At 43.4% G+C, this 27,670-nt stretch overlaps 1 protein-coding gene across 1 annotated transcript in view; it reads left to right on the top strand.

Moving 5' to 3' along the window:
- Window positions 1–27,670, top strand: part of PEX7 (peroxisomal biogenesis factor 7) — a 167,635-nt gene that overhangs the window by 70,196 nt on the left and 69,769 nt on the right. Inside the window, exon 7 of the mRNA XM_072141445.1 lies at window positions 16,167–16,280. Coding sequence (XP_071997546.1) covers window positions 16,167–16,280 — 114 coding nt within the window. The remainder of the gene's footprint in view (window positions 1–16,166; window positions 16,281–27,670) is intronic.

Below are 27,670 nucleotides of genomic sequence, written 5' to 3'. Positions count from 1 at the left end.
GTCCATCTATAATGCACTCTGACGCGATTCACTAAGATCGCGCGGCCGATATCCTGCATGCGTCGCTTCCCCGCTCAGATCCGCCGGACTTCACATCTTCTTCCTGGTTTATGTAAGTGCATTGTCCCATGAGCCCTCTCCATACACCTTCAGACGACATGTGACGTACTAATATGCCAAAGGTCAGTAAGGGGTTAAGTTACTAAAACACAGAGGTAACGACGAGGCATTACAGGATTATAAAGAGAAAAATAAGCTGTAAAAAAACTTACTGATCACTCTTTATTCTGATTTGCAAAGTCGTAAAAAAGTGTTGATTCAGACATTTGGGCACTATTTTCCATTACGGGGGTACACAGCCAGGAATAATCGTTTTGCTATGCTCCTTCCACAAACCATATCTTTTTTTAAATTTTCAGTTTACAAAGCTATTTGAGGGTTTGTTATCTACAAGACAGATTCACAAATTAAGCTATGCATGTGTAAGTACAAACTACTTGTAACAGTGAAACTGAAAATAGCTAATTAAATCAGTTGTCAGCACGTTCTAGGCAGCAAAAATAGAGACTGAAATAAATATTGCAAAGAAAAGTAAAAACAATGCCAAATTATTTTACAAATATAAAAATAGTAAAAAAAACTAAAAACTGAAAGTGTGGGCCCTCTGCAGAATAATGTTGGGGTCATGGTGGAGGGAAATGATGGAAGGGCCAATCTAATAAAGGTTGTTTTCTCAACTCTCTTTACCCAGGAAAATCCCAATGAATATGATATGATCATTTATGGCTTGCCTTCCATTAAATTTCGGTCTGCTTAACCTAGGAAGATGTGCAGTGGCGCCCTAAAACCACTAAAATAGAAACAACAGACACACCAGGCCAAGAATTATTTACTGGAATTATTTACTGTAATAGACCATTATTTCTTGTTTGAAGGACTGGTCCTGTTCCAAACCGAATCGCCACATAGCAAATGTGGTGCCAAAATTTTAAAAAAGTTTCTTACAGTGATCCTGAAAACTACAGACCTGTGAGTTTAACTTTGGTTATTAGGAAATAATTTGAGGGCTTTTCTAGAGATGCTGTCCTGGATCTCTAAGTCTGGATGTTCTGTATCTAGACTTTTTGAAGGCATTTGATACAGTGCCGTGTAAAAGACTGGTACATAAAATTGAACTGCTGGGACTAGTGGAAAGTCTGTATATATAGATTAGCAAATGACTTAGTGATAGAAAACAGAGGGTTGTCATAAATGACACATTCTCAGATGGGTTGAAGTTATCAATGAGGTGCCATAGGGTCAGTATATGGGCTGCAACATTTAAATATTTTTATTAATCACCAAAAAGAGGGTTTGCACAGTAGCGTATCAATATTTGCAGATGATTCATAGCTTTGTAAAGTAATTAACTGAGGAGGATAGTATATTACAGATTAATTTGTTGAAACTGGAGGCCTGGGCTGACATTTTTTGTCCCCGTTTTAAAAATACATAACTTCTAAAATGTTTCTGTGTACAGAGCTATATAAGGGCTTGTTTTCTACTTAGCAAATTCTACTTAGTAACAGTATTTTGTATTCCATGATGCTGGAAACAATTCAAATGTAGTGAAATTGACTAAAAAACTCACCTGCACCATTTTTTTGCTCTTACAGCTTTGACTTTGTACTGCAAATGGCACTCCGTTTTATTCTTTGGGTTGGTACAATCACTGGATGTCAAATTTGTATTGGTTTTCTTATGTTTTAATAGTTTTTTAAACATTAAAACCTTTTCTCCAAAACCAAAAATAAATTATTTGTTTTCCCATTTTCTGAAGCTGATTTTTTTCATACTTTGGTGAACATGTGAATATAGCCTTAGGGTGCACTCACTGGTGTCATTTACATAGCATTTTTAAAATGCAATGCAAAGGCGGTTTGAGGCGATTTGCCTTATTTACATTAAGTTAATATTGCGTTTATGCATATTTGTGTAAAAACAATGTTAATACATTGGCACAGATGCAGTACACTGGGCATTATGTTAGATGCACACACTCAGGATGTACACACTGTTGCACATATTTTTTCTTGGTGCACTTGGTGCGCTTTTTGCAGTTACAACAGTGATCGTGCAGAGTCAAACAAAATGCAACTGCAACACAATTGTGAGGCAATGTTATAGGTTTATATACAGTTTCATTTACCTTCTGAACATTGTACTAGTATAAAGAGATGAGACAGATCAGAGATGATGAGATCCATTAGATACCTATTGCACACAATGACACAGTCAGCTCTCCTACATCTCTGCTATTCCACAACACACTGTGCCTCCCCAGATAAACAACGTATCGGTCTGTAGCTTGTAGTTCTCCTCATGCTGCTGCCAGCAGGAACTCAGGGGGAGATTTATCATCAAGTTTCTGAGCTAAACTATACTAGTTGCCCATGAAAACCAATGAGAGCTCAGCTTTATTTTTATAAACCAGCTGTGGGAAAATGAAAGCTGAGCTCAGTGTCTGTTTATCAGTGCGCATCAGTGAGAGAGCTCCGTCATGGACTGCAGGGGGGGTGGGCCTAGAGTACAGGGAACAGAGAGCGAGAGAGACAAGCTCCGTGAAGCCTCAGGCAAGATGGCTGCCGACCCATCAGGGTGTCTAGGGGCAACTGAAATTGTGTACAACAGGACTGATAGAGAGAGGTTGTACTTATATGTGTTAAATGTACTTTTGTTAATAAGAGTGAATTAGAGAATGTGTTATTTTGTTATCCTGAGTACATTTAAGAATCTTGTCTTTGTGGGGATGTCCCTTTAATAATTTTACATGTACAAAGCGCCACCAAGTCTAAGAACAGTAGTCTTATGAATTCCAAAAGCAAGAAAAAAAACACAACAAGGTGTAAAATGGATCATTTTCAATTTGTTTTGCTTTATCTTAATTCATTATAATATGTAAAAAACAAATTCCATTTCTGCTTTGAGCCATTAAATTGAAATCAGTTTTTTCCTTATATATGTGGTAAATAGTAAACCATTTTATTGTTTTGCAATTTGACAGAGCTTTTGCTCTGAGAGGAGGGAATGAAACCCATATTTCATAACAAGAACCTCATATTTTGCAGCCTTTGTCACAGATGACTGCCACTTTCTATAGTGTTAGCTAATAAAATTATTTCACACAATGATCAGTTTTACTCCAGTCGTCAATCCAGTTTAAATGAAACGCTGCTTTTTTCATGGTATTCCCCTTATCCTTACATGACACAAGACCGATCTCCCATAAAGAAGGTCACCATGCAGCCGGTGGCTATATTTCTATATGGATTGAATGCTCCAGGTCAATAGGATTCATTTTCAGGATATTAAATTATAGGATATAGGCATCTGTCCCTATCTTTCCTGTTTCTACATGGAACATTCCACTCAGCAATAACATAAAACATTTAAAATGATAATTGAACATTAATTAAAAAAGACACTGCTACATGGAAATGTGAAATTAACAATTTGTATATGATATGAATGTGCAGATGATGCATTAAATTATCTTAAAAAATTCTGTCTGCTAATGAAATTATAAACCCTTTTCACGCTTTATCACTGTCATGATTCTATTTATTCTTCCACACTTGTGAGGTTCAACTTGGCCTTTAATATTTGCAAATTAAAGCTTCTTGTGTCTAACATTCTGTCCCTACGCTATAGGTAAAAAAATTTTTAAATAAAATATTTTGCATTACAGGTCTTACATGTATTTCATACACTCACTTGAATGTAACTAAGCTACAATGCCCACCCAGGCCCACTATTAAGTACTGTCAATGACCCATGTCATTGCCTGCTGACCTAAGGTGGTCCAAAAGTTGACATCCTTACTCATCTAAAAAATAAATAAATTAAAGGGGTGCAAATTAAACGTCTTTTAATTGGAATACCCATATTTCCTACTAAACATGTTTGGGCTTGTGTAGCTAATGCTATGATATAGTTACACTTGTCCTGGCAACAGTTAACTGTATAATCTTGGTCAGAGATGCATTAATATGAAAATGCACTGGGCGAATGCTACCAACGATTAAAATTGTTATCTTTTTTTACAAAGTCTGTTTTACAAAGTCTGTTAACAGGACAAATGCCTCTTCCTCTACTTATTTGGTGCTTACCAAATCTGAAATATCTGCTTTATTGGTCTTGTTGGAGTAAGACCGATTCCAGCTCACAGCATTACATATGCTCATTAAAGTCTATGGAGGGGGATAAGTAAGAGATACAGGCACAGACAGAGGTTGCAGGAGCAAAATAGGAAGTTTCTAACCGTATGTCTGCTTCTCTTTAATGTCCTATATGATACTGCACCTGAGTGAATCAGTATTTTCTCAAGATGGCGCCTGTACTTATGCTCTGGACAACCTCCCATTCCCCTATTTGCTTCCTTTTTCTCTACTTTTATCAATTCCTTCTGAATTCCATGGCTTCCACTCACTCACACATCCTCCAGGCCCCTGGCAAGTCTGATTATCCGGTGACTCACAGGATGCAGAGAACCAGCCAGCCACAGTGCCCAACATCCAGCAAGAGGACCATAGAGTCCCAGTGACCGTGCTCCCTACCTTGGAAGCTCAGCTGCACTGTGGAGGAGACTCCGTCACTCACCTCTGTCTCTGGCGAAACCAGATGCAGGACCATATAGCCCCATCAGTAATAAAAAAGTCACATTATGTGTTAGCATAGAAGTATGGCTACAAATGTTTCAGCATTATTTTGGTACAATGTATTATTTACTTCTACTTAGTTTATCATTTTAATAATTGCACGTTACTGGAGTTACTGCATAGGACATCACCAATAGGGGAACAAAATTACCTTAATATGTAATCACCAGCCTTGGTGTTGATGTTAATATTTGTGGCATGTGGCCAATGAGGTCTTTATTGCTGTTGTTACATGGCTATACGGCAGAAAAATGGACAAAGACTGTTGTGGACCACTGGGACATTGGTAATTGAACAACTGGCATTTAGCAGTAGAGCAGAATTATTTTGAGACTGTTTGCTTCTGTGTAACGTATAGACTAACATTTCAGTGTAACGTGGTTGTGCCTGAGAGCTTCATTGCACTCCCTCTTTCAGGGTGCGGTCACACGTTGCGTTTACTGCATGCGTTTAAAAACGCATTGCTACAGCTGAAGGGATATTTCCCTAATTAAACAGCTGTTAACGCTCGCATGTGTTAACAATGCGTTAACAACCACATGTGTTAAGCGCGATGTTAACACATGCGTTAACAATGCGTTAATGCTTGCGTTTTGTAAATGCAAGTGTTAACAGCTGTTTAATTAGGGAAATATCCCTTCAGCTGTAGCAATGCGTTTTTAAACGCATGCAGTAAACGCGACGTGTGACAGCACCCTCACTGGCCAGCACATCATTCTCGAATTGATTGACAGGGCTCTGGTCAAAATTACATCTAAGTATCAAATAAGGTAAAGATTTATTTTCCTTAAAGGGGTATTCCCATTACAGCAAATTAAAGTCATTATTTTTATGATTAAAAGTTATACAATTTTCTAATATACTTTCTGTATCATTTCTTTACAGTTTTCTAGATCTCTGCTTGCTGTCATACTATGGAAGGTTTCTATGTTTACTTCCAGTGGATAGAAATCTGACCAGGGTCACACAGGTGCACGGCTCATTATAACACACAGCTCTGATTACTCTCTGTGATACTAATGAGCCGTGCACCTGTGTGACCATGGTCAGATGTCTGTCCATTTGAAGTAAACATATACTTTCTCTGTTTACAATAAAATGACTGCAAGCAGAGATCTAATAATACGCAAGGAAATGACACAGAAAGTATATTGGAAAATTGTACAATGTTTTATCATAAAAAATACCAATAATTTGCTGAAAGGGGAATACCCCTTTAAGGCCACAGATTTTCTAAACATCCCTGCAAAGCCATTTTTAAGTTTTTGAGTGGCATGAAAGCTACATTTAAATGAGTTATGCCACAACACGTTTCTCCTATCCTTATTTCATCTTCATAGAACCGTGTTCATCTGCTGCAAGCTGAACGGTTAAAAAGATTCTGTATACTGTAGTCTGGTCCACTGCCAAGAATTATGCAGAATGTTAGTATGCATGACTTAGTCTTCTGTCATTTGTAACACAGCAGCAAATTAAAATTATGCTTCCCCACCAATAGCAGCTACCTGGTGAGAGCATTAGAAAAAGGGATTAGTGTATTTAGCACATAAAAAAAATCTTCTTTGTTAGCCATGAGCTTTTATGTATGTGATTGTATAGAGCCTTTTTAATTAGAATGAAATTATATTTTTCTAAGTAATGTTATGTCTCTATAAAGGTATTAGTGTTTTACTACTTATTATATTATAAATTGCTTCAAAGTTTTTTGGAATCACTTGGAGTGAAGGAATTGTTCTGCAGCCTATTAAGACTGCTTAGTAGTTAGTAGTTTACAAATACAGACCAGAAACAATCTTCCTTGTGTGGCAGGATTCGTATGTGCAAAGTAAAACCTTGACCATCTTACTTTATATGCAGCTCTGTGAAGGCTCTCCCTCCTTCAGATGATGTATCCCACTGAGAATAAGATGGTTATTCATACCAGGCTTAGTTACGACAGGCTAAAGCCAATAATTGCCCCGGATTGGCATTGTACAGTGGCCTGAATCTTCTGATTTGTGCATTATTTCTGGGAACAGTCATACCGTATCTCACTTGAAACTTGGAAAACAAAGTTTGTCTTGTTTTATAATAATTAGCTCTTGCGGTTCCTTAGAACATGTCTCCCGTGATTTGACATTACCCTTGAATTGCATTTGGCAATGATTCAGGTCATAATAAATTACTTTATACTGCAACTGCAGCCGCCCTGAGGAAAGACAGAATATGGCCTGAACTCTCGATAAGTATTGTCGTGTCCTTGAAAAATAAAATGTGCAGTCATTTTATGTCTGCTATGTGATTACATTGTGGGTCAATATCGGTACAGAAAAGAAATGGAAAAGAAAGCCAAGAACTGAAGCAAGCTGTGCTCACCAGAAACTGGAGTGGATACTTAAACTGTTAAGGCACCTTTGAGCAAGTCTTATTTTTGGATGCCATAGAATGCATGGATAAAATGCCAACATATGTCATGCCATTTTTGGCGGAATCTTTTTTTTTTCTATGTGTTTTTTTGTACACATATTTTTTGGCATTTATAAATTCTATAGAGAAACCATAGACCATCCTGAATTTTGTGCTAAAGTATATTTACCAATAGTAGTATATTGTAAAAGCATGAAAAATACAGCATTTTTTGAAAGTAAAAAAATATATGCAACACCAACCTAAAGAGGTTTTCTCTTGTGCTTAAAGCGTAACTAAACTTTCTAACAAATTTTTAATTTTTTTAAAGTCCTAACAATAAAGAGTGTAATTTACTTTATTTTGTAATGTTTCTGTTGTATGTTTTATGACAGTTCACTTTCATAAACAGTTTCTGCTGTTGCTAACTTACAGAGTATAGGTAAAGCTGACTGTTGGACACGTGCCCTGCTCTGATATCAGGCAGGGAGATCCCATAGTAGCTGTGTGCAGGAGAATCCTCTTTGAGGAGATGTCGGGCAGAGGAGAAGGAGGGAATCCCTTTAGGCTATAGGCACACTGACATATGCACACACAGCTACATTGTGATGTATCGCGCTGTGCTGGAGCAACAGTGGGCTATCATACGCCAGTGCGCGATAAATAACCCCCTTTTGTGCCCTCAGAGATGCAGAAGCACCATATATGGACGGATGCTATTTCCTTATGACGTGGTTCCTGCTTTGCAGACAGCCCCACACATCTATTTAAAGGATTCCCTCCTGCACACAGCTACTTACTATGCGATCTTCCTTGATATCAGAAAAGGGCATCCAGCTGTCAGCCGAACCAATACTCTGTGTCTAAGTTAGTAACAGCAGAAACCAGTATTACATTGTTTATTATTAGGACTCAAATTTCTTAGAAAGTTTAATTACGCTTTAAACATTGATTTATAAAAATGTAGGTTAGTCAAGATTTTTGATTGTCAGGGCATTGAAACCTAGGATTTTTTATAAAATATGATGCTAATAAACCTGTGCAAACCTAATTATTCTTATCAACCTCTCCTGATCAACAATTGATGGATTTTTTGTAAGGGGTACACCATGCCACTAGTACAATGTATGTAATGTAATGCATAAGTAAAGCTTTTCAGCACAAAAAATGTGCTGAGAAAACCTAACTCGTCTTGTACTAGAGTCTACAAAAAAGAAACTATATACACAACTTCCCAATGACCCCCCCCCCCCCCCCACAGGTCCTCACACTATGATGTCAGCAAGTGACCGATGTGTTGGTGCATGCGACGGCACTGTGCAGGGACACGGTTTGGAGCATCGACGAAGAAAGAAGAGGGCCTGCGGGGGGAGGGGGGGTTGTGTCAAAGGTGAGTGCAGTGTTTGTTTGTTTTTCTTATAGGGTGGGCACACTTGGGGCAGGCTTGCTGACAGGCTATAAACTGGGTCCAGGGGGCTGCTGGCTATTTACTGGGGCCAGGGGGCTGGCAGACTATATACTGGAGACAGGGGGCTGATGGCTATATACTGGGGATAGGGAGCTGATGGCTATATACTAGGGGGCAAGGGCTGGCAAGCTAACTACAAGAGGGAAAGGGCTGGCTGTATACTGGGGCCAGGGGGATGCTGGTTATATACTCAGGGACAGGGGGCTGGCCATCTTTATACTAGAGGGTATGAGCTGGATGGCTTTATACTGAGGGAAGGGGACTAGCTAACTATATACTGACTGGTTGGAGGCTTTGACCAATGCATTTCCTACCTGAGGCTTATTCGACCTGGCCAAACTAAGCAGCCATGGTAGAAGATCGCTGTGGCTGAGTTCCAGAGATGCAGTAGGAAGATGGTTGAAAGTTCCACAAAGTCAACAAATGAAGGACTTCTAGACTATGATAAAAAAATATAGCCTGCGGGGGGGAGGGGGGGTTGTGTCAAAGGTGAGTGCAGTGTTTGTTTGTTTTTCTTATAGGGTGGGCACAATTGGGGCAGGCTTGCTGACAGGCTATAAACTGGGTCCAGGGGGCTGCTGGCTATATACTGGGGCCAGGGGGCTGGCAGACTATATACTGGAGACGGGGCTGATGGCTATATACTGGGGATAGGGGGCTGATGGCTATATACTAGGGGGCAAGGGCTGGCAAGCTAACTACAAGAGGGAAAGGGCTGGCTGTATACTGGGGCCAGGGGGATGCTGGTTATATACTCAGGGACAGGGGGCTGGCCATCTTTATACTAGAGGGTATGAGCTGGATGGCTTTATACTGAGGGAAGGGGACTGGCTAACTATATACTGACTGGTTGGAGGCTTTGACCAATGCATTTCCTACCTGAGGCTTATACTTGAGTCAAATGAATAGTTTCCCCATTTTATGTTAAAATTAGGTATTTTTGCTTATACTTGGGTCGGCTTATACTCGAGTATATCAATATAATTTGTTTTGAAAATAACATAATGAACATAATTAGAGAACTGCAATGATGGCAGCACAGAAAAAGATTATAATTATATTTTTTTGAAGGTTACAGTTACTAGTCAGTAGGAAGTGTACAGTCCTTTGCTTTGAATGACTTCAGCACATCTGCAGCCACAAGACATCATTAGTCTGTCACGTGACTCTGTTGTGATTTTAGTCGCTCTTCTTCCAGTCTCTTTCATAGTTCTGTGACTGTTGTGCATTTCTTTGCTTTATTTTGTCACCAAAGATTTTCCAATGATTTTCTGTTGCGTGTAGATCATGACTGGTCATTTCATTGTTTCACTGTTTTCCATTTACTGATTGGACTTGATTAGGAAAAGCACACACCTGTCTATATAAGATTTCACAGAGCATGGCAGAGCACATGAGAATGAACTGTGGGAAGGCACAAATATGGCCAACATAAGAATTTTTGCAGCACTTAAGGTTCCTAAGAGCACATAATCTTTAAATGGAAGACGTTTGGGAAGACCACAACTCATCTTCGACCTGGTCAAACTAAGCAGCCATGGTAGAAGATCGCTGTGGCTGAGTTCCAGAGATGCAGTAGGGAGATGGTTGAAAGTTCCACAAAGTCAACAAATGAAGGACTTCTAGACTATGATAAATAATATTGTCTGGTCTGATGAGATGAAGATTGAACTTTTTGGTCTTAATTCTAAGCAGTATGTGTGAAGAAAATCAGGCACTGCTCATCACCAGTCAAATACAATCCCACCAGTGAAAAATGGTGGTGGTAGAATCGTTCTATGCTGGTATTTTTCAGCTACAGGGACAGGACGACTCATTGCAATTGACGAAAAGATATTCTGGTCGGAAAACTCTTCCAGAGTGCCTTGGTCCTTAGACTGAACCACAGGTTCACCTTCCAAAAAGACAACAACCCTAAATACACAGCTAAAATAACAAAGCAGTTTCTTCAGAACAACTCCTTGACGATTCTTGACTGACCCAGCATCTCTGGAGAGACATGAAAATGGCGGTCCACCCATGTTCACCATCCAACCTTATGGAACTGTGGAGGATGTGCAAGAAGGAATGGCAGAGGATTTGCAAATCCAGGTTTGAAAAACTTGTTCATCATTCCTAAGAAGACTAATGGCTGTACTACTGTTGCTTGAAAAGGGCTTCTACTCAAAACGGAACAAAGGGTCTAAATACTTATGACCATGTGATATTTCAGTTTTTCTTGTTTAATAAATTAGCAAACATATCTACATTTTTGTTTTCTCTGTCAAAATAGGGTGCAGTGTATACAGTGGTGGCCAAAAGTATTGGCAGTTCTGTCAGATAATATTCCAAAAAATTATTGCAATTGTTATCTTCATTTAATTTGTCTTCAATGGAAGACCACTACAAGAATTGTCAAAAAGCCAAATTGGATATAATTCCACACCGAACATAAAAAATGTGTGAATTGTCACTGTTTGAAAAATCATGTGATGCTTCTCTAATTTGTGTAATTAACAGCATCTATTACTGTATATACTCGAGTATAAGCCGACCCGAGACCCCTAATTTTACCACCAAAAAGTGGGAAAACCTATAGACTTGTGTATAAGCCGAGGGTGTAGTATACAACCAGCCAGCCCCAAGTAGTATACAACCAGCCTGCCCCCAAGTAGTATACAACCAGCCTGCCCCCAAGTAGTATACAACCAGCCTGCCCCCAAGTAGTATACAACCAGCCTGCCCCCAAGTAGTATACAACCAGCCTGCCCCCAAGTAGTATACAACCAGCCTGCCCCCAAATAGTATACCACCAGCCTGCCCCCAAGTAGTATACCACCAGCCTGCCCCCCAGTAGTATACCACCAGCCTTCCCCCAAGTATATACAACCAGCCTTCCCCCAAGTAGTATACCACCAGCCTGCCCCCAAGTAGTATACAACCAGCCTGCCCCCAAGTAGTATACAACCAGCCTGCCCCCAAGTAGTATACAACCAGCCTGCCCCCAAGTAGTATACAGCCAGCCTGCCCCCAAGTAGTATACAGCCAGCCTGCCCCCAAGTAGTATACAGCCAGCCTGCCCCCATGTAGTATACAGCCTGCCCCAAGTATTATACAGCCTGCCCCCAGTATGCCAAGCGATTAAAAAAAAAAAACAAACTTAATACTCACCCTCCGACAATACTCACCTTTGATGCTCTGCAGCGGCGGCTCCCGGTCCTCCGCGCCGGCGGCTCCAGGTCCTCTGCGTTGGTTCCAGGTCCTCTGCGGCGGCGACTTTTCTTTTCTTTCTTCACTAGCCGCATGGACGCGACTGCCGGCGAGCGCACACTATCATCGGCCGCGACACTGCTGCATTATATTGTGCGACTGCCGGCAGATCGCATGGATGCGACTGCCGGCAGATCGCATGGATGCGACTGCCGTCTAGTGGAGAAAGAAGAGAGAAGTGGAGCCGCCGCCGAGGATCGGGAGCTGCTGCCGAGGATCCGGGTACCAGATAGTGAGTATTTTTTTTTTTATTGACTCGTGCATAAGCCAAGGTGAGGTTTTTCAGCACATTTTTTGTGCTTAAAAACTTGGGTTATACACGAGTATATACGGTACTTACCTGTGGTACCTAACAGGGGGTGGCAATAACTAAATCACACATGCAGCCAGTTGAAATGGATTAAAGTTGACTCAACCTCTGTCCTGTGTCCTTGTGTGCACCACATTGAGCACAGAGAAAAGAAAGAAGACCAAAGAACTGTCTGCGGACTTGAGAGTCAAAATTGTGAGGAAGCCTGAGCAATCTCAGGGCTACAAGTCCATCTCCAAAGACCTGAATGTTCCTGTGTCTACCATGCGCATTGTCATCAAGAAGTTTAAAGCCCATGCCACTGTGGCTAACCTTCCTAGATGTGGACGGAAAAGAAAAATTGATGCAAGATTTCAACACAAGATTGTGCGGATGGTGGATAAATAACTTCGACTAACATCCAAACAAGTTCAAGCGTCTGAATGAATAGGGACTGTATGGTAGGATACCCAGGAAGACCCCACTTCTTACACAAAAAAAAGCCAGAGTGGAGTTTACCCAAACTTACCTGAGAAAGCCTAAATGTTTTGGGAGAATGTTCTCTGGTCAGATGAGACAAAAGTAGAGCTTTTTGGGAAAGGGCATCAACATAGACTTTACAGGCAAAAAAGAGGCCTTAAAAGAAAAGAACACAGTCCCTACAGTCAAACATGGCAGAGATTACCTGAATTTTTGGGGTTGCTTTACTGCCTCCGGCACTGGATTGCTTGACTGTGTGCATGGCATTATTGAGTCTGAAGACTACCAACAAATTTTGCAGCATAATGTAGGTCCCAGTATGCGAAAGCTGGGTCTCTCAGAGGTCATGGGCCTTCTAGCAGGACAATGACCCAAACACACTTCAAAAAGCACTAGAAAATGGTTTGAGAGAAAGCACTGGAAGTGACCAGCAATGAGTCCAGACCTGAATCCCATAGAACACCTGTGGAGATATCTCAAAATGGCAGTTTGGAGAAGGCGCCTTGAAATCTCAGGGACCTGGAGCAGTTTGCCAAAGAAGAGTGGTCTAAAATTCCAGCAGGGCATTGTAAGAAACTCATTGATGGTTACTGGAAGCAGTTGTTTGCAGTTATTTTGTCTAATGCCAATACTTTTGTCTGGCCCATTTTTGAAGTCTTGTGTAACATGATCAATGATTTGACTTTTGACTTTCATTCTCTTTTGTGTTTTTTCATTGCAAGGGGTGCCAATACTTTTGGCCACCACTGTACATTAATGAGCTGAAAAAATAACTTTTTTGATCATACCAATTGGCTACAATGAAAATTTTAAAGGGGTCTGAATACTTTCCATACCCGCTGAGAGGTCCAAGTGATGCTGCAAAATCCATTCTTCAAACCATGACACTTCCTCCAGCACCTCTGACTGACTCATTACACACCTTCGGTTCAGTCTATCCCTGGTCTGTCCACGAACATATCGTTTCCTATCAGATTCAAATAAATGAATCTTTCTTTTATCACTAAAATATACTGTGGGCCACTACCCCTCGTTCCACACAACATGCTCCTCATTGTAGCCTATTGATCTTAAATGTCAAGACACTGTATGACGGGTGCTGAACTGGCGAGTGCTTCCAGCTGCAGTGTTTAAATGATTACCCATGGAAATTACTTTGCATTATCCTGTCCTCTCTTGCATATGTCTTTCGAGGGTGACCAGCCTTCTTGAGGGACAAAAATGTGTTTGTGAGGTTGAAAAGATTCAATATTTTAGAAATCAAAGACTTGGAATGACCAACTTCTCTTTCTATGGCTGATAGGGTCACCCTTTTGATCCTTATCTGATCAATCTGCTATCTGAGTTTTTCAGTCACTTTGAAACAGCACACCATTTTGCAAAGTCAGTGAAAACTGGAAAGTTAGGCTGCCAGTTAAATAGATTTTGTCAGATTATTTACCCCTTAACGCAATAAGGCGTACATGTATGTCAACCATAAAACAAGCTATATAAATGGGGTATTGCTGTAATCGTGGTGACCCATAGAAAGTTAATAAAGAAAGTTAATAAAATCTCACCAGTCAGCTATTTAAACCCCCTAAGTGATGTACCTGAAAAGTGAATCTACACAATTACCTTTTTGTTCTCTAATCTTAATCTTCAATGTACATCTCATCCACAAATTTCATCCATGAAGTATCTAGGATTTTTAATTGTCTTCTAGTGTAGCTGGAACATTTCCTAAGTCCCACTGTTTATAATAAATGTCAATTAATGGTAATCTCTATATATTATTTTATATACCTAAAATCTACCAGAGCTTAGACCAGTGATGGCGAACCTTTTAGAGGCCGAGTGCCCAAGCTGCAACCCAAAAACCTGCTTATTTATCGCAAGGTGCCAACCAAAAAAATTTAAAGCAGTAACTTATTGCTCCCTGTTCAACAACTTTCAATCATTTTGGCCTCCTGAGGACAGCAACACAGTAGAAAGATTTTTCATCAATTTAGCTTCTTTCCAGCTTCCATCTGTACACAGCGAATCGTGGGGCCAGCAGGAGGTCCCTGTCTAATTCTCCCTCTTCCTACAGTCCCAAGTAGAGAAGTAAGTATCAAAATATGACTGAAAGCAGCATCTTTTAAGTTTCTTGGAACTGCAGGAAGATTCTTTGAGTCTTGTCTGGTGTCCTGGGGCGATGGCCCGGGTGCCCACAAAAAGGGCTCTGAGTGCCGCCTCTGGCACCCGTGCCATAGGTTTGCCGCCACTGGCTTAGACCAAGGTAACATCCTCACAAAAATGTAATACCATGGTAGTAGAACTATTTGCTTTTAAAGTTTTACTATATTCATTTCTTAAAGGGCAGATTTTCTATAGTCTTTTGTTGGCTTAGTTTACAAAAACAGCTGCTCCGAAATGTTGGTGCATTTTGATGTATGCTATGTCCAACTTGTTTTTTCCAAACCCTGCCTCTTTTTCAGCAAGTTGTTTAAAGTGTCTGAAGTTATTATTGAAAGCTGTGTAAAGTGTATGCACCAGTATTTTGCAGTTAATTGCAACAAATTTATTTTATATTTTCAGCAGTAAATTTGCTCCATTGGGCAGAGGAGATTTGGTGACCCTGGGAAAGGCAGAGGTCACACAAACTTTTTTTCCAGGAGAGCATAAATACTCCCCTTACCATTTTTAGCCAAGGAGAAGTATGATTTTTTTCAGTAATAGAAATACTTTGTGGTGCATGTCGCCGGGCCTCATATCATTTTTTTTTATTTTATTGGTGATTGGGGGATAGGGAGATGTTAAACTCTTGATTTTTTTTTTATATAAATCCAACCCTTCTCTGTCATTCCTGGTGTACACAATTTTAGATGCCCCTAGAGACGACCCTATAATTTCTGACTTAGGGTCAGGGGCCGCTATCTTGGATTTCCGTGTGAGGCTGTGCTTGCTGAGTTTCTCTGTCTGTTTCTGCTCTGTGCCTGTAGCCGCGCCCCCCCTGCAGTCCAGCACGGAGCTCTCATCACTTCCTGCCAGCAAACACATAGTGAGCAACGAGTATCTGAAAATTACAAACTCCAGGCAGATAAGTTATCCAGGGGAAGGAGGAGGCAGGCACATATGTGTTGGAACACAGATGTAGCAGAGCTGACAGTGTAAAAGTCTGTCAGCCTCTGTAAATATGCATATTTTCTTTTGTAGGAAAACCCCTTTAATTGGGGCAGGAGTTAGCAGGGAGCAGATTATGTGCTCCCTGCTGTTTTTATATACGCATCACAAGTATCAGTGATCTGATGGAAAGTGATTTGTGCACACATACATGCAAAATGCAGCAAGGATGCTCATGGCCTCTTCACTGCATGTCTATTAACTCCAACTCCCATGGGAATTCTGATGACATCATCACTAATGCTATGGGGTTCCCCAGCATTAGTGTGCACAGTGCTGTGACAAGGGAATGACTGTTTGCCCCCCCTGTTATATTATAGGATATTTGCTCACTATATTTTCCCTGCTATCTGGCCAGGATCTGTTAATGTATAAAAAGACAGTAGTCAATTGACACTTAAGTTTTTGTTTATACTGTACTTTTATTCTTATAATCGTATTTTCTCTTATTTAGAATCTGCTTGTAACTGGTGCAGTTGACTGCAGTTTAAAAGGCTGGGATTTAAGGAATGTCCGTCAACCTGTCTTTGAACTCCATGGTCATTCCTATGCTATTAGGCGAGTAAAAGTAAGTACTGCAATTCCTGTATGTTTATTGAAATCTTAATTTTACTCTCTGTCTGTACTGTGATGTGTGATGTTGCAGTGATCACCTACGTTCTCATAGGAATCTATGGAGCCATAGTCGGGCATTCAAACTAGTGGTCTAGTCATATGAAGCAATCAGAGGAACTTGTGGTCATGGGTTTTTATGATTGCTGGGGTTGATCTAAATAAACAAAAACAACCGGTATATCAAATTTTCTTTGTCATTTTTTTTTCATTTTATTTTATTGAAAAATACTAATAATAATACTGATAATAATAAAAGTTTGATATTTAAAGGATGAGTATCTTGGCTGTAAATTCTGAAGTACCCATGCCTTTAATTCACAAAAAAAATAATATGCAGAAAACATCTATTGCATCTATATTACAATAGTGTGGTGTACACCTTACATAACATTCTTTTGTATGAATTTGTGGCTTCTTGTTCTTTATTTAAAATTGAAATTGAATGAGGGAACAACAGTAAACACGTTCAAGTATAATCGAACCCTCTATAGCTAGACGTAAACAACATGTTATTACATATTATTTTTTCTTACAAGGGTAATGGAAAGTGTACTCATACATGCTCTGGTACATTTGAAGGCTTGTCTGTTTCTACAAAAACAACAGCCTATAATATTAAACCTGTGACCTGCATACACTGACACAAATGTAATCTGAAATGTACATTGTAGTAGTAGAAAATAATGCAGGTGAGGGTGACAAGAGCTATAATATTAAACATAAAAGTGTAGAGTGTTCATTCTCACATTTTTAACCCAAATGTTAATAATCATGCTTTACAAAGGTGGTTTTCTTTATTATTATTATTGAATTGCTCACATTAGACTGGTTCAGGTACCAAGTTTTCCCTCTGATTTGCTCTTTGAAAAGACTAGAGGATTTGATCTTCTTGTCCTGTAGTCTCTAAGCTGCTCACCAAGTATGGTGGGGATTTAATTTAATGGGGGGATTTCAGTAAAGCTGGTGTATTGAAGATGTAGCCTCTGTAGTAGAAATGCGTCCCTTAGTGTTCACACTCCTGCACGCCACCGCATGCAGCACCCAATGCACAGTCATGGCCAAAGTGGCGTGCATGGCTTAACCCCTTCCCGACGCGGCCCTTTTTCGATTTTGCGTTTTCATTTTTTATTCCCCACATTCAAAAATCTGTAACTTTTTTATTTTTCCATGTTCAGAGCTGTGTGATGGCTTATTTTCTGCGTAACAAATTACACTTCAAAATGGTGGTATTTAATATTTCATGCCGTGTACCGGGAAGCGGGAAAAAAATTCAAAATGCAGTGAAATTGGTAAAAAAACGCATTTGTGCCGTATTCTTGTGGGCTTGGATTTTACGGATTTCACTGTGTACCCCAAATGACATGTCTACTTTATTCTTTGGGTCGGTACGATTACGGGGATACCAAATTTGTATAGGTTTTATAATGTTTTCATACATTTAAAAAAATTAAAACCTCCTGTACAAAATTTTTTTGGGGGATTTTGCCATCTTCTGGGGCTAATAACTTTTCCATACTTTGGTGTACGGAGCTGTGGGTGGTGTCGTTTTTTGTGGATTTAAAAAAAATTATTTTTAGGACTGTACGACCTTTTGATCACTTTTTATAGAATTTTAAAAATAATTTTAAATGGCAAAAAAGTGCCATTTTCGACTTTGGGCGCGATTTTCCGTTACGGGGTTAAACGCAGTGAAAAACCGCTATCATATTTTGATAGAGCGGGCATTTTCGGACGCGGCAATACCTAATGTGTTTATGATTTTTACTGTTTATTTATATTTATATCAATTCTAGGGAAAAGGGGGTGATTTGAATTTTTAGGTTTTTTTATTATAATTTTTTTATTTTAACTTTTTTTTAATTTTTATTTTTACTATTTTTCAGACTCTCTAGGGTACTTTAACCCTAGGGTGTCTGTACGATCCTATCATATACTGCCATACTACAGTAAGGCAGTATATGGGGATTTTACTACTCATACATTACCATGTGCTGACAGTACATGGTAATGAATGGGTTAACCCGAAGTAGCTTCGGGTCTTTGTGAGACCCGAAGCTACCATGGCGACGGATTGCCACTCCCCGATGACGTCACAGGGAGCAACGATCCACGGAAAGATGGATCTTTTTGATGCCGCCGGCACCTTTGCCGGCGACGATCAGCGGTAAAACACCCGCGATCGGTGCAGGCACCAATCGCAGGGGTTACCGGTAAGCCTTTGCTGCAATATGCAGCAAAGACTTACCGGCTATGGAGAGAGCTCGGCCCGCGAGCCCTCTCCATGTACCGGGACCCGACATGTACTATTACGTCACATGTAATGGGGTTAAAACCGACAAATATTGGAGATGGGCCCTTTTACATGCCTTGGCTACAAAATATATACCGTATATACCCAAGTATAAGCCGAATTTTACAGCACAAAAAATGTGCTGAGAAACCCTAATTCGTCTTGTACTATATATAAAAAAAAAGTGTACTCGCTTTCTGACGCCACCCCGGGAGGTCTTCTTCTGTCCAACAATGATCTGGCTCCCTCTCTCCGTGCGCTGCTGTTGCTCGAGCTGTGACATCAGTGGCACGTTGACATCACAGTGTGTGCCAAAGGCGGCACACACAGCTCGAGCAATGGCACCACACAGAGAGAGGGAGCCAGAGCATTGTTGGACAAAAGAGGACCTTCCGGGGGGGGGGGGGCTCGGAAGGTGAGTACACTTTTTTCTTATAGGCTGGGCAGGGGCTGTATACTGGGTGACAGGGGCTGGCAGGCTGTATATTGGGGGACAGGGACTGGGAGGCTGTATATTGGGGGACAGGAGTGTTAGGGTAGGATTTAAGATATCCTTTTTTAGTGTGCGTTGGCTGCGTGTTTCTAATTAAATCGATTAAATGCATGTGTGCACGTCGTAAGGAATGATTCAGATGACTGCTGATTCAAGTCTCACTCATGCTAACATTGCCCGGGGCAAATCAGCACTGCGCAAGCTTTATTTGTTCTATCAGTCTATATAGAAAAATAGGAAAGAAGCAGAAGAGGGAGAAAAGTTCCCAGCTCATGTAGTCTCTTGATTGGAGAACTTCCCTGCTGTCGCACATTGACGACAGGTCTGCATTCCCTAGCTTCAAATGAGGTGCGGATGACTGCCCCATCTTAAGTTCATTGTTTCTATTACAGTATATTTTAGAAAAATAAGCAAGTAGAAATGACAGGATTTGATATATCAACTAGGTTTACCATAACAGGGGCTGGCAGCCTGTATACTGGGGGACAGGGGCTGCAGGCTGCATACTGGGGGCAGGGGCTGCAGGCTGTATACTGGGAGGCTTGTACTCGAGTCAGTTTTTTCCAGGTTTTTTGTGTTAAAATGTGGTACCTCGGCTTATACTCGGGACGGCTTATACTCAAGTATATACGGTAAATACCAATGTATAGTGGGCATTGAAGCTCAGTCCCATTCAGAGGTAAATAGACCACATGAGGGATGGACGTGCCAATGGCGGAATAGGAAGAGAACGTGATTATTGGAACAGCTAAAAGCAGCAGTGGGGTGCTCCACCCTCATGATCTGATATTGATCTCCTTTCTTATGGATAAATACTTGATTTGCCTTTTAAGGTGATTGTCACTTCTTATATATATGGGTATATGGAAAGTGTGTCTTCATCTGTTGTCGCTAGTGGATGAAATGAGGGTGTGATTAGAATGATTGATTGTTTTATAGAAATTTTATGAATAGAATATTATGAATAGAATATTATGGTTTTTATTAAACATTATGAGCTATAGCCACTTTTAAAATCATCAAACAACACATACAGTGGTGGCCAGAAGTATTGGCATCCCTGCAATTCTGTCAGATAATACTCGTTTTTTTTCCAGAAAATAATTGCAATCACAAATCCTTTGGTATTAATATCTTCATTTATTTTGCTTGCAATGGAAAAACACAAAAAAGAATTGAACATTTTACACAAACCTCCAAAAATGTGGCAGACCAAAGTTTTGGCACCCTCAGCCTAATACTTGGAAGTACAACCTTTAGACAAAATAACTGCGAATCTTTGGTAACCATCTATGAGTTTCTTACAATGCTCTGCTGGAATTTTAGACCATTGTTCTTTGGCAAACTGCTCCAGGTCCTTGAGATTCGAAGGTGCCTTCCTCAAATTGCCATTTTGAGATCTCTCCACAGGTGTTCTATGGGATTCAGGTCTGGACTCATTGCTGGCCACTTTAGAAGTCTCCAGTGCTTTCTCTCAAACCATTTTCTAGTGCTTTTTGAAGGTTTTTTTGGGTCATTATCCTGCTGGAAAAAGCATGACCTCTAAGGGATACCCAGCTTTCTCATACTGGTCTCTTATGCTGCTAAAATTTGTTGGTAGTCTTCAGTTTTCATAATGTCATGCACACGGTCAAGCAGTCCAGTGCAGCAAAGCAACCCCAAAACATCAGGGAACGTCCGTCATGTTTGACTGTAGGGACTGTGTTTTTTCCTGTAAACTCTATGTTGATGCCTTTTCCCAAAAAGCTCTACATTTGTCTCATCTGACCAGAGAACATTCTCCCAAAATGTTTTAGGCTTTCTCAGGTAAGTTTGGGCAAACTCCAGCCTGGCTTTTTTATGTTTCTGTGTAAGAAGTGTGGTCTTCCTGGGTATCCTACCATACAGCCCCTATTCATTCAGATGCCAACGGATAGTAAGGGATGACACTGTTGTACCCTCGGACTGCAGGGCAGCTTGTTTCGATGTTAATCGAGGTTCTTTATCTTCCATCTGTAGAATCTTGCATCAATTTTTCTTTTCTGTCCACATCTAGGGAGGTTAGCTACAGTGCCATGGACTTCCAACCTCTTGATGACACTGTGCACGGTAGACACAGGAACATTCAGGTCTTTGGAGATGGACTTGTAGCCTTGAGATTGCTCATGGTTCCTCACAATTTTGATTCTCCAGTCCTCAGACAGTTCTTTGAACTTCTTTCTTTTCTCCATGCTCAATGTGGTGCACACTGTCAGGTTTGCGGGTGGTGGATCCACTGGACCACTGCAGACGATGACTCAAGCCACTACCTGGGACCGGAGTCTAAGTGGTACCCGGTTTTCACCAGAGCCCGCCGCAAAGCGGGTTAGACAAGTTGCGGCGTGGTACCCCCAGGTCGTTCCTCAGGCGTGACTTGTCTGCAGTGGCGGCCAAGGTAGAGGTACAAGAACGGCAATCAATCTCGTGGTCAAAGTCCAGGCTCAGGGTCAAGGCAGGCGGCAGAGATGCAACGTCAGGGTTCAATCCGAGGTCAGCAACAGGAGGTCCAAGCAGGGGGTACGGGAACACAGAACAGCAGCACGGAGGAACACAGGTATACGGAAACACAGAGGAGCTCAGGTAACACAGGAACACGGAGGGACACAGGAAACACAGGAACGCAGGATACACAGGAACGCAGGCAAATCGCAGTAAAGCTTTCTCTCAGGCTGTGAGGCACAAAGATCCGGCAAGAGATACAGGAAGAGGCAGGCTTAAGCAAATTTGGTGAAAATGGCCAGCGCCAATTAGTGGCGCACTGGCCCTTTAAATTTGCCAAAGGTGGCGCGCGCGCCCTAGGAGGCGGGGACGCGCGCGCCGTGCTGCCGGAGTCGGCGTGGGAACGGGACGGGGTGAGTAAGATGCCGGGGGACCGGGGCAGCCATGGACCGCGGCACGGGTGCCCCTGCGACCCGGGAGGGGGGTCACAGAGGCACCCGTGACAGTACCCCCCCCTTCGGCCTCCCCCTCCTCTTGGACTGAAGGAACCTGTGGAGAAGAGCACGATCCAGTATGTTCTCTTCGGGTTCCCAAGACCTCTCCTCTGGGCCGAACCCCCTCCAGTCGACAAGGTAGAATCGTCTCCCTCTGACTGTCTTCATATCAAGGACTTCTTTCACCTCAAAGACATCAGAAGTATCCGCTTCTGGGCCAGGAGAAGGTACATGCCGAGAGAATTGATTCAGGACGACAGGTTTCAGCAGGGATACATGAAAAGAATTCGGAATCCGCATAGTGGAAGGAAGGCGGAGCTTGTATGCCACTGGGTTAATGCGCTGTAACACCTCGAACGGACCCAGGAAACGTGGACCCAGTTTGTAACTGGGAATCTTCAGCCGGACATATCTGGAGGAGAGCCACACTTTATCTCCAGGAGAGAAGATGGGAGGAGATCTGCGTCTTTTATCTGCCTGAGTCTTAGTGCGGGCAGACGCCTGAAGCAAAGACCGTCGAGTCTGTTCCCAGATGGATTTAAGGTCCACTACCAATTCTTCTACAGCAGGAACATCAGCAGACACGGAGAGAGGTAGGGGTGGACGTGGAAGTCTCCCATACACAACGAAAAATGGGGCGGAGCCGGCAGACTCCGAATCCAGGGAATTATAGGAAAATTCTGCCCATGGGAGCAGAGCGGACCAGTCGTCCTGTCGGGCGGAAACAAAATGGCGAAGATAGCAGCCCAGAGTTTGATTAACCCTCTCAACTTGTCCGTTGGACTGAGGATGGTAAGCAGACGAGAAGTCCAGTTTCACTTGTAGTTGATGGCACAGGGACCGCCAGAAACGGGAAACAAACTGGACCCCTCGGTCCGAGACTATGTGCAGAGGTAGTCCATGTAGACGGAAGATGTGCTGAAAGAACAGGCTGGCAAGACGTGGGGCTGACGGCAGGCCTGGCAGGGCAACAAAATGGGCCATCTTGGAGAAGCGGTCGGTCACCACCCAGATAACGGTATTACCCACAGAGCATGGAAGATCGGTAATAAAGTCCATTGCCACGTGAGTCCACGGGCAGCTGGGTATCGGCAACGGCAAGAGAAGACCAGCTGGTTTAAGACGAGATGGCTTGTTTCGAGCGCAGGAGGTGCAGGCGCCCACAAAGTCTCGTACATCCTTGACCATATCTGGCCACCAGTAGTGTCGGAAAATGAAGGCGAGAGAGCGCTGCACCCCAGGATGCCCAGCCACACGGGAGCAATGTCCCCAAGTCAGTATCCTCCTCCGAAGGGCAGCTCGGACATATATCTTGCCTGGTGGAAGTTGCCGAAGATCCACAGGAGCAGCAAGAACCAAGCGTTCAGGAGGAACAATATGTCTAGGAGCAGGATCCCCCCCAATCACATCCGAGGCACGGGAGAGAGCATCGGCCCTCACATTCTTCTCTGCAGGACTGAAATGTATGAGAAAATTGAAACGGGAGAAGAAGAGAGACCAACGAGCCTGTCTTGGATTGAGACGCTGGGCAGTCTGGAGGTACAGAAGGTTTTTATGATCGGTATAGATATTAACTGGAAAACGAGCACCCTCCAGAAGATAACGCCATTCCTCCAAGGCCAGTTTTATTGCCAGAAGCTCACGATCACCAATAGAGTAATTCCGTTCCGCAGCTGAAAAGGTCTTGGAGAAGAACCCACAAGTGAGAGTTCTGCCCTTGGGGCCCTTCTGTGTGAGTACGGCTCCAGCACCAACGGATGAGGCGTCAACCTCAAGCAGGAACGGCTTCTCAGAGTCAGGTCGAGTAAGAACGGGAGCAGATGAAAAAGCAGATTTTAACTTAGAGAAGGCGTCTTCTGCCGCCGGAGACCAGTGTCTAGGGTTGGCGTTCTTCTTCGTCAGGGCCACAATGGGAGACACCACAGAGGAAAAATGTGGGATGAACTGCCGGTAATAATTGGCAAATCCCAGGAATCTCTGGATAGCTCGCAGCCCCACTGGACGTGGCCAGTGAAGTACTGCAGACACTTTAGCGGGGTCCATCTGAAGTCCCTTGTCCGAAACAATATATCCAAGGAACGGAAGACTCTTCTGATTAAACAGACACTTCTCCAGCTTAGCGTAGAGGTGATTGGTCCTTAGGCGCCTGAGAACCTGCCGTACGTGGGCCTGATGGGATGCAATGTCCGCAGAGAACACCAGAATGTCGTCCAAGTATACCACGACACAGGTATAGAGCAAGTCTCTGAAAATGTCGTTGACAAAGTCCTGAAATACCGCTGGAGCATTACAGAGACCGAAAGGCATAACAAGGTACTCGAAGTGCCCATCACGAGTATTGAAGGCGGTCTTCCACTCATCACCTTCACGTATGCGGATGAGATTATATGCCCCTCGCAGATCTAACTTGGTGAAGATCTTGGCACCCCGTAGACGGTCAAAAAGTTTGGTGATGAGAGGCAAAGGGTAACGGTTTTTCACTGTGACTTTGTTGAGTCCGCGGTAATCTATGCACGGATGAAGGGAACCATCCTTCTTGGCCACAAAGAAGAAGCCAGCACCGGCAGGTGAAGAAGACTTCCGGATGAATCCCTTCTGCAAATTTTCCTTAATATAGGCCGACATGGCCGCAGTTTCTGGCACGGACAGCGGGTAAACTCGACCTCGTGGCGGGGATGTTCCTGGCAGCAGTTCAATAGGACAATCGTACGGACGATGCGGTGGCAAGGTCTCCGCTTGCTTTTCAGAGAAGACATCAGCAAAGTCCAAGTAAGCAGCGGGAAGACCCTTCAAAGACTTGGGAGACAAGGTGGAAGGTATAGTAGAAGCTGGACGAAGAGCCCTGAGACAGCGGGACTGGCATCCCGGACCCCAGCGAAGAACCTCCCCAGTCTGCCAGTTAAGAACAGGTGCATGTCTCTGCAGCCACGGAAGTCCCAATAGGACGGAGGAAGTGGAGCGGGGTAGTACGTGGAAAGACAGTCTCTCCATATGCAGGGCACCAACTTGCAGACACAGGGGTTCCGTGCGGTACCGGACTGGATCAGAGAGAATCTGACCACTGACCGAAGAGATAACCAGAGGCTTGTCGAGGCAGACCACTGGAATGTGATGCTGCGAGACCAGTGCAGCATCCACAAAATTTCCTGCGGACCAAGAGTCCAAGAAGGCAGACACTTGGAACTGGCTGCTCGTACCAACGCTGAGGATCACAGGAATGGTCAAACGTGGAGAAGCTTCGCACACACCCAGGGACGCTTCTCCCAAGAACCCTAGGTGGTGGCATTTCCCGAACGTTGGGGACGGACAGGACACATCCTGATGAAATGCTCAGGACTCGCACAATAGAGGCAGAGATCTCCCTGTCGTCTTCTGTTGCGCTCCTGGGAAGAGAGTCTGGCTCTATCCACCTCCATAGGCTCTTCAACAGACGGTACAACCGGTGACTGGAGCGGCCTCTGGAAAACCGGAGCCAGGCGAGGAAGACGTCTTGGACGAGCTTGAGGCTGCTCGTGGAGAGACTCTTCGGCACGCTCTCTAAATCGCACGTCTATCCGGGTGGCCAGAGAGATTAGACCACTCAGAGTGGACGGCAGATCACGAGCGGCAAGAGCGTCTTTAACATGGGAGGAGAGCCCCTTTTTGAAAGCTGCGGACAGGGCCGCGTTGTTCCAAGAGAGCTCTGAGGCCAGGGTACAGAACTGCACAGCGTACTCTCCAACAGATGAATTGCCCTGATGCAGATTCAACAATGCGGTCTCAGCAGAGGAGGCCCGTGCTGGTTCTTCAAAAACAGACCGGAATTCTGCCAGAAATGCCGAAAGTGTAGTAGTGACTGGGTCGTCTCTGTCCCAAAGCGGAGTAGCCCAGGCCAGGGCTTTCCCAGAGAGGAGGCTGAGGATAAATGCCACCTTGGAACGCTCCGTGACGAATTGGGACGGCATGAGCTCTATGTGTAGAGAACACTGGGTGATGAAGCCCCTGCATAACTTGGGATCCCCGTCATACTTGCCAGGCATAGAAAGACGTAACCTGGGTTCGGTAGCGGGAAGGACGGCCGGAGTAGCATGGGTCGCATGAACAGCTTCAGGGACCTGTTGCTGATGCTGAGTAGTTAGCAACTGTTGCAGCATGGCGGTGACTTGCTCCAGCTGCTCACGCTGTGCGGCAATCTGCCGAGATTGATGCATCACAATCGTAGCAAGATCGGGCCGACTGGGAGACTGAACCTCAGCGGGATCCATGGCCGGATCTTACTGTCAGGTTTGCGGGTGGTGGATCCACTGGACCACTGCAGACGATGACTCAAGCTACTACCTGGGACCGGAGTCTAAGTGGTACCCGGTTTTCACCAGAGCCCGCCGCAAAGCGGGTTAGACAAGCTGCGGCGTGGTACCACCAGGTCGTTCCTCAGGCGTGACTTGTCTGCAGTGGCGGCCAAGGTAGAGGTACAAGAACGGCAATCAATCTCGTGGTCAAAGTCCAGGCTCAGGGTCAAGGCAGGCGGCAGAGATGCAACGTCAGGGTTCAATCCGAGGTCAGCAACAGGAGGTCCAAGCAGGGGGTACGGGAACACAGAACAGCAGCACGGAGGAACACAGGTATACGGAAACACAGAGGAGCTCAGGTAACACAGGAACACGGAGGGACACAGGAAACACAGGAACGCAGGATACACAGGAACGCAGGCAAATCGCAGTAAAGCTTTCTCTCAGGCTGTGAGGCACAAAGATCCGGCAAGAGATACAGGAAGAGGCAGGCTTAAGTAAATTTGGTGAAAATGGCCAGCGCCAATTAGTGGCGCACTGGCCCTTTAAATTTGCCAAAGGTGGCGCGCGCGCGCCCTAGGAGGCGGGGACGCGCGCGCCGTGCTGCCGGAGTCGGCGTGGGAACGGGACGGGGTGAGTAAGATGCCGGGGGACCGGGGCAGCCATGGACCGCGGCACGGGTGCCCCTGCGACCCGGGAGGGGGGTCACAGAGGCACCCGTGACACACACAAGGACACAGGATAGAGGTTGAGTCAACTTTAATCCATTTCAACTGGCTGCAAGTGTGATTTAGTTATTGCCACCACCTGGTGCCACAGGTAAGTTACAGGTGCTGTTAATTACACAAATTAGAGAAGCATCACATGATTTTCCAAACAGTGCCAATACTTTGGTCCACCCCTTTTCTATAATTGGTGTGAAATTATATCCAATTTGGCTTTTTGACAATTCTTTTTGTGGTTTCCCATTGAAGACAAATTAAATGAAGATAATAATACCAAAGCATTTCTGATTGCAGTAATTTTTTGGAAAAAAACTGAGTATTATCTGACAGAATTGCAGGGGTGCCAATACTTTTGGCCATTACTGTATCTAACATAGATGGAGTTGCAAACGTATTCATACCCCCTTTCCTCTGTTTTAAACTTTACAACCACATGCAAACAAGCCTGAGGGGTTCTTGGCTCCATAGGTGTTAATGAAGCCTAGAGCCCCTCAGTCTCATTTGCATAATCTTTAAGGTCTTTTTTCATAAAAACAAGGGCATAAAAAGCTGCTTAAAGGAAACCTACCACTTGAAATGGCAGGTTTCTGATGGAAATACCGGGCACCAGCTCAGG

Source organism: Engystomops pustulosus, chromosome 3 (genome assembly GCF_040894005.1).
Source record: "Engystomops pustulosus chromosome 3, aEngPut4.maternal, whole genome shotgun sequence".
NCBI lineage: Eukaryota > Metazoa > Chordata > Amphibia > Anura > Leptodactylidae > Engystomops > Engystomops pustulosus.
This window is presented reverse-complemented; position numbering and strand designations above follow the sequence as displayed.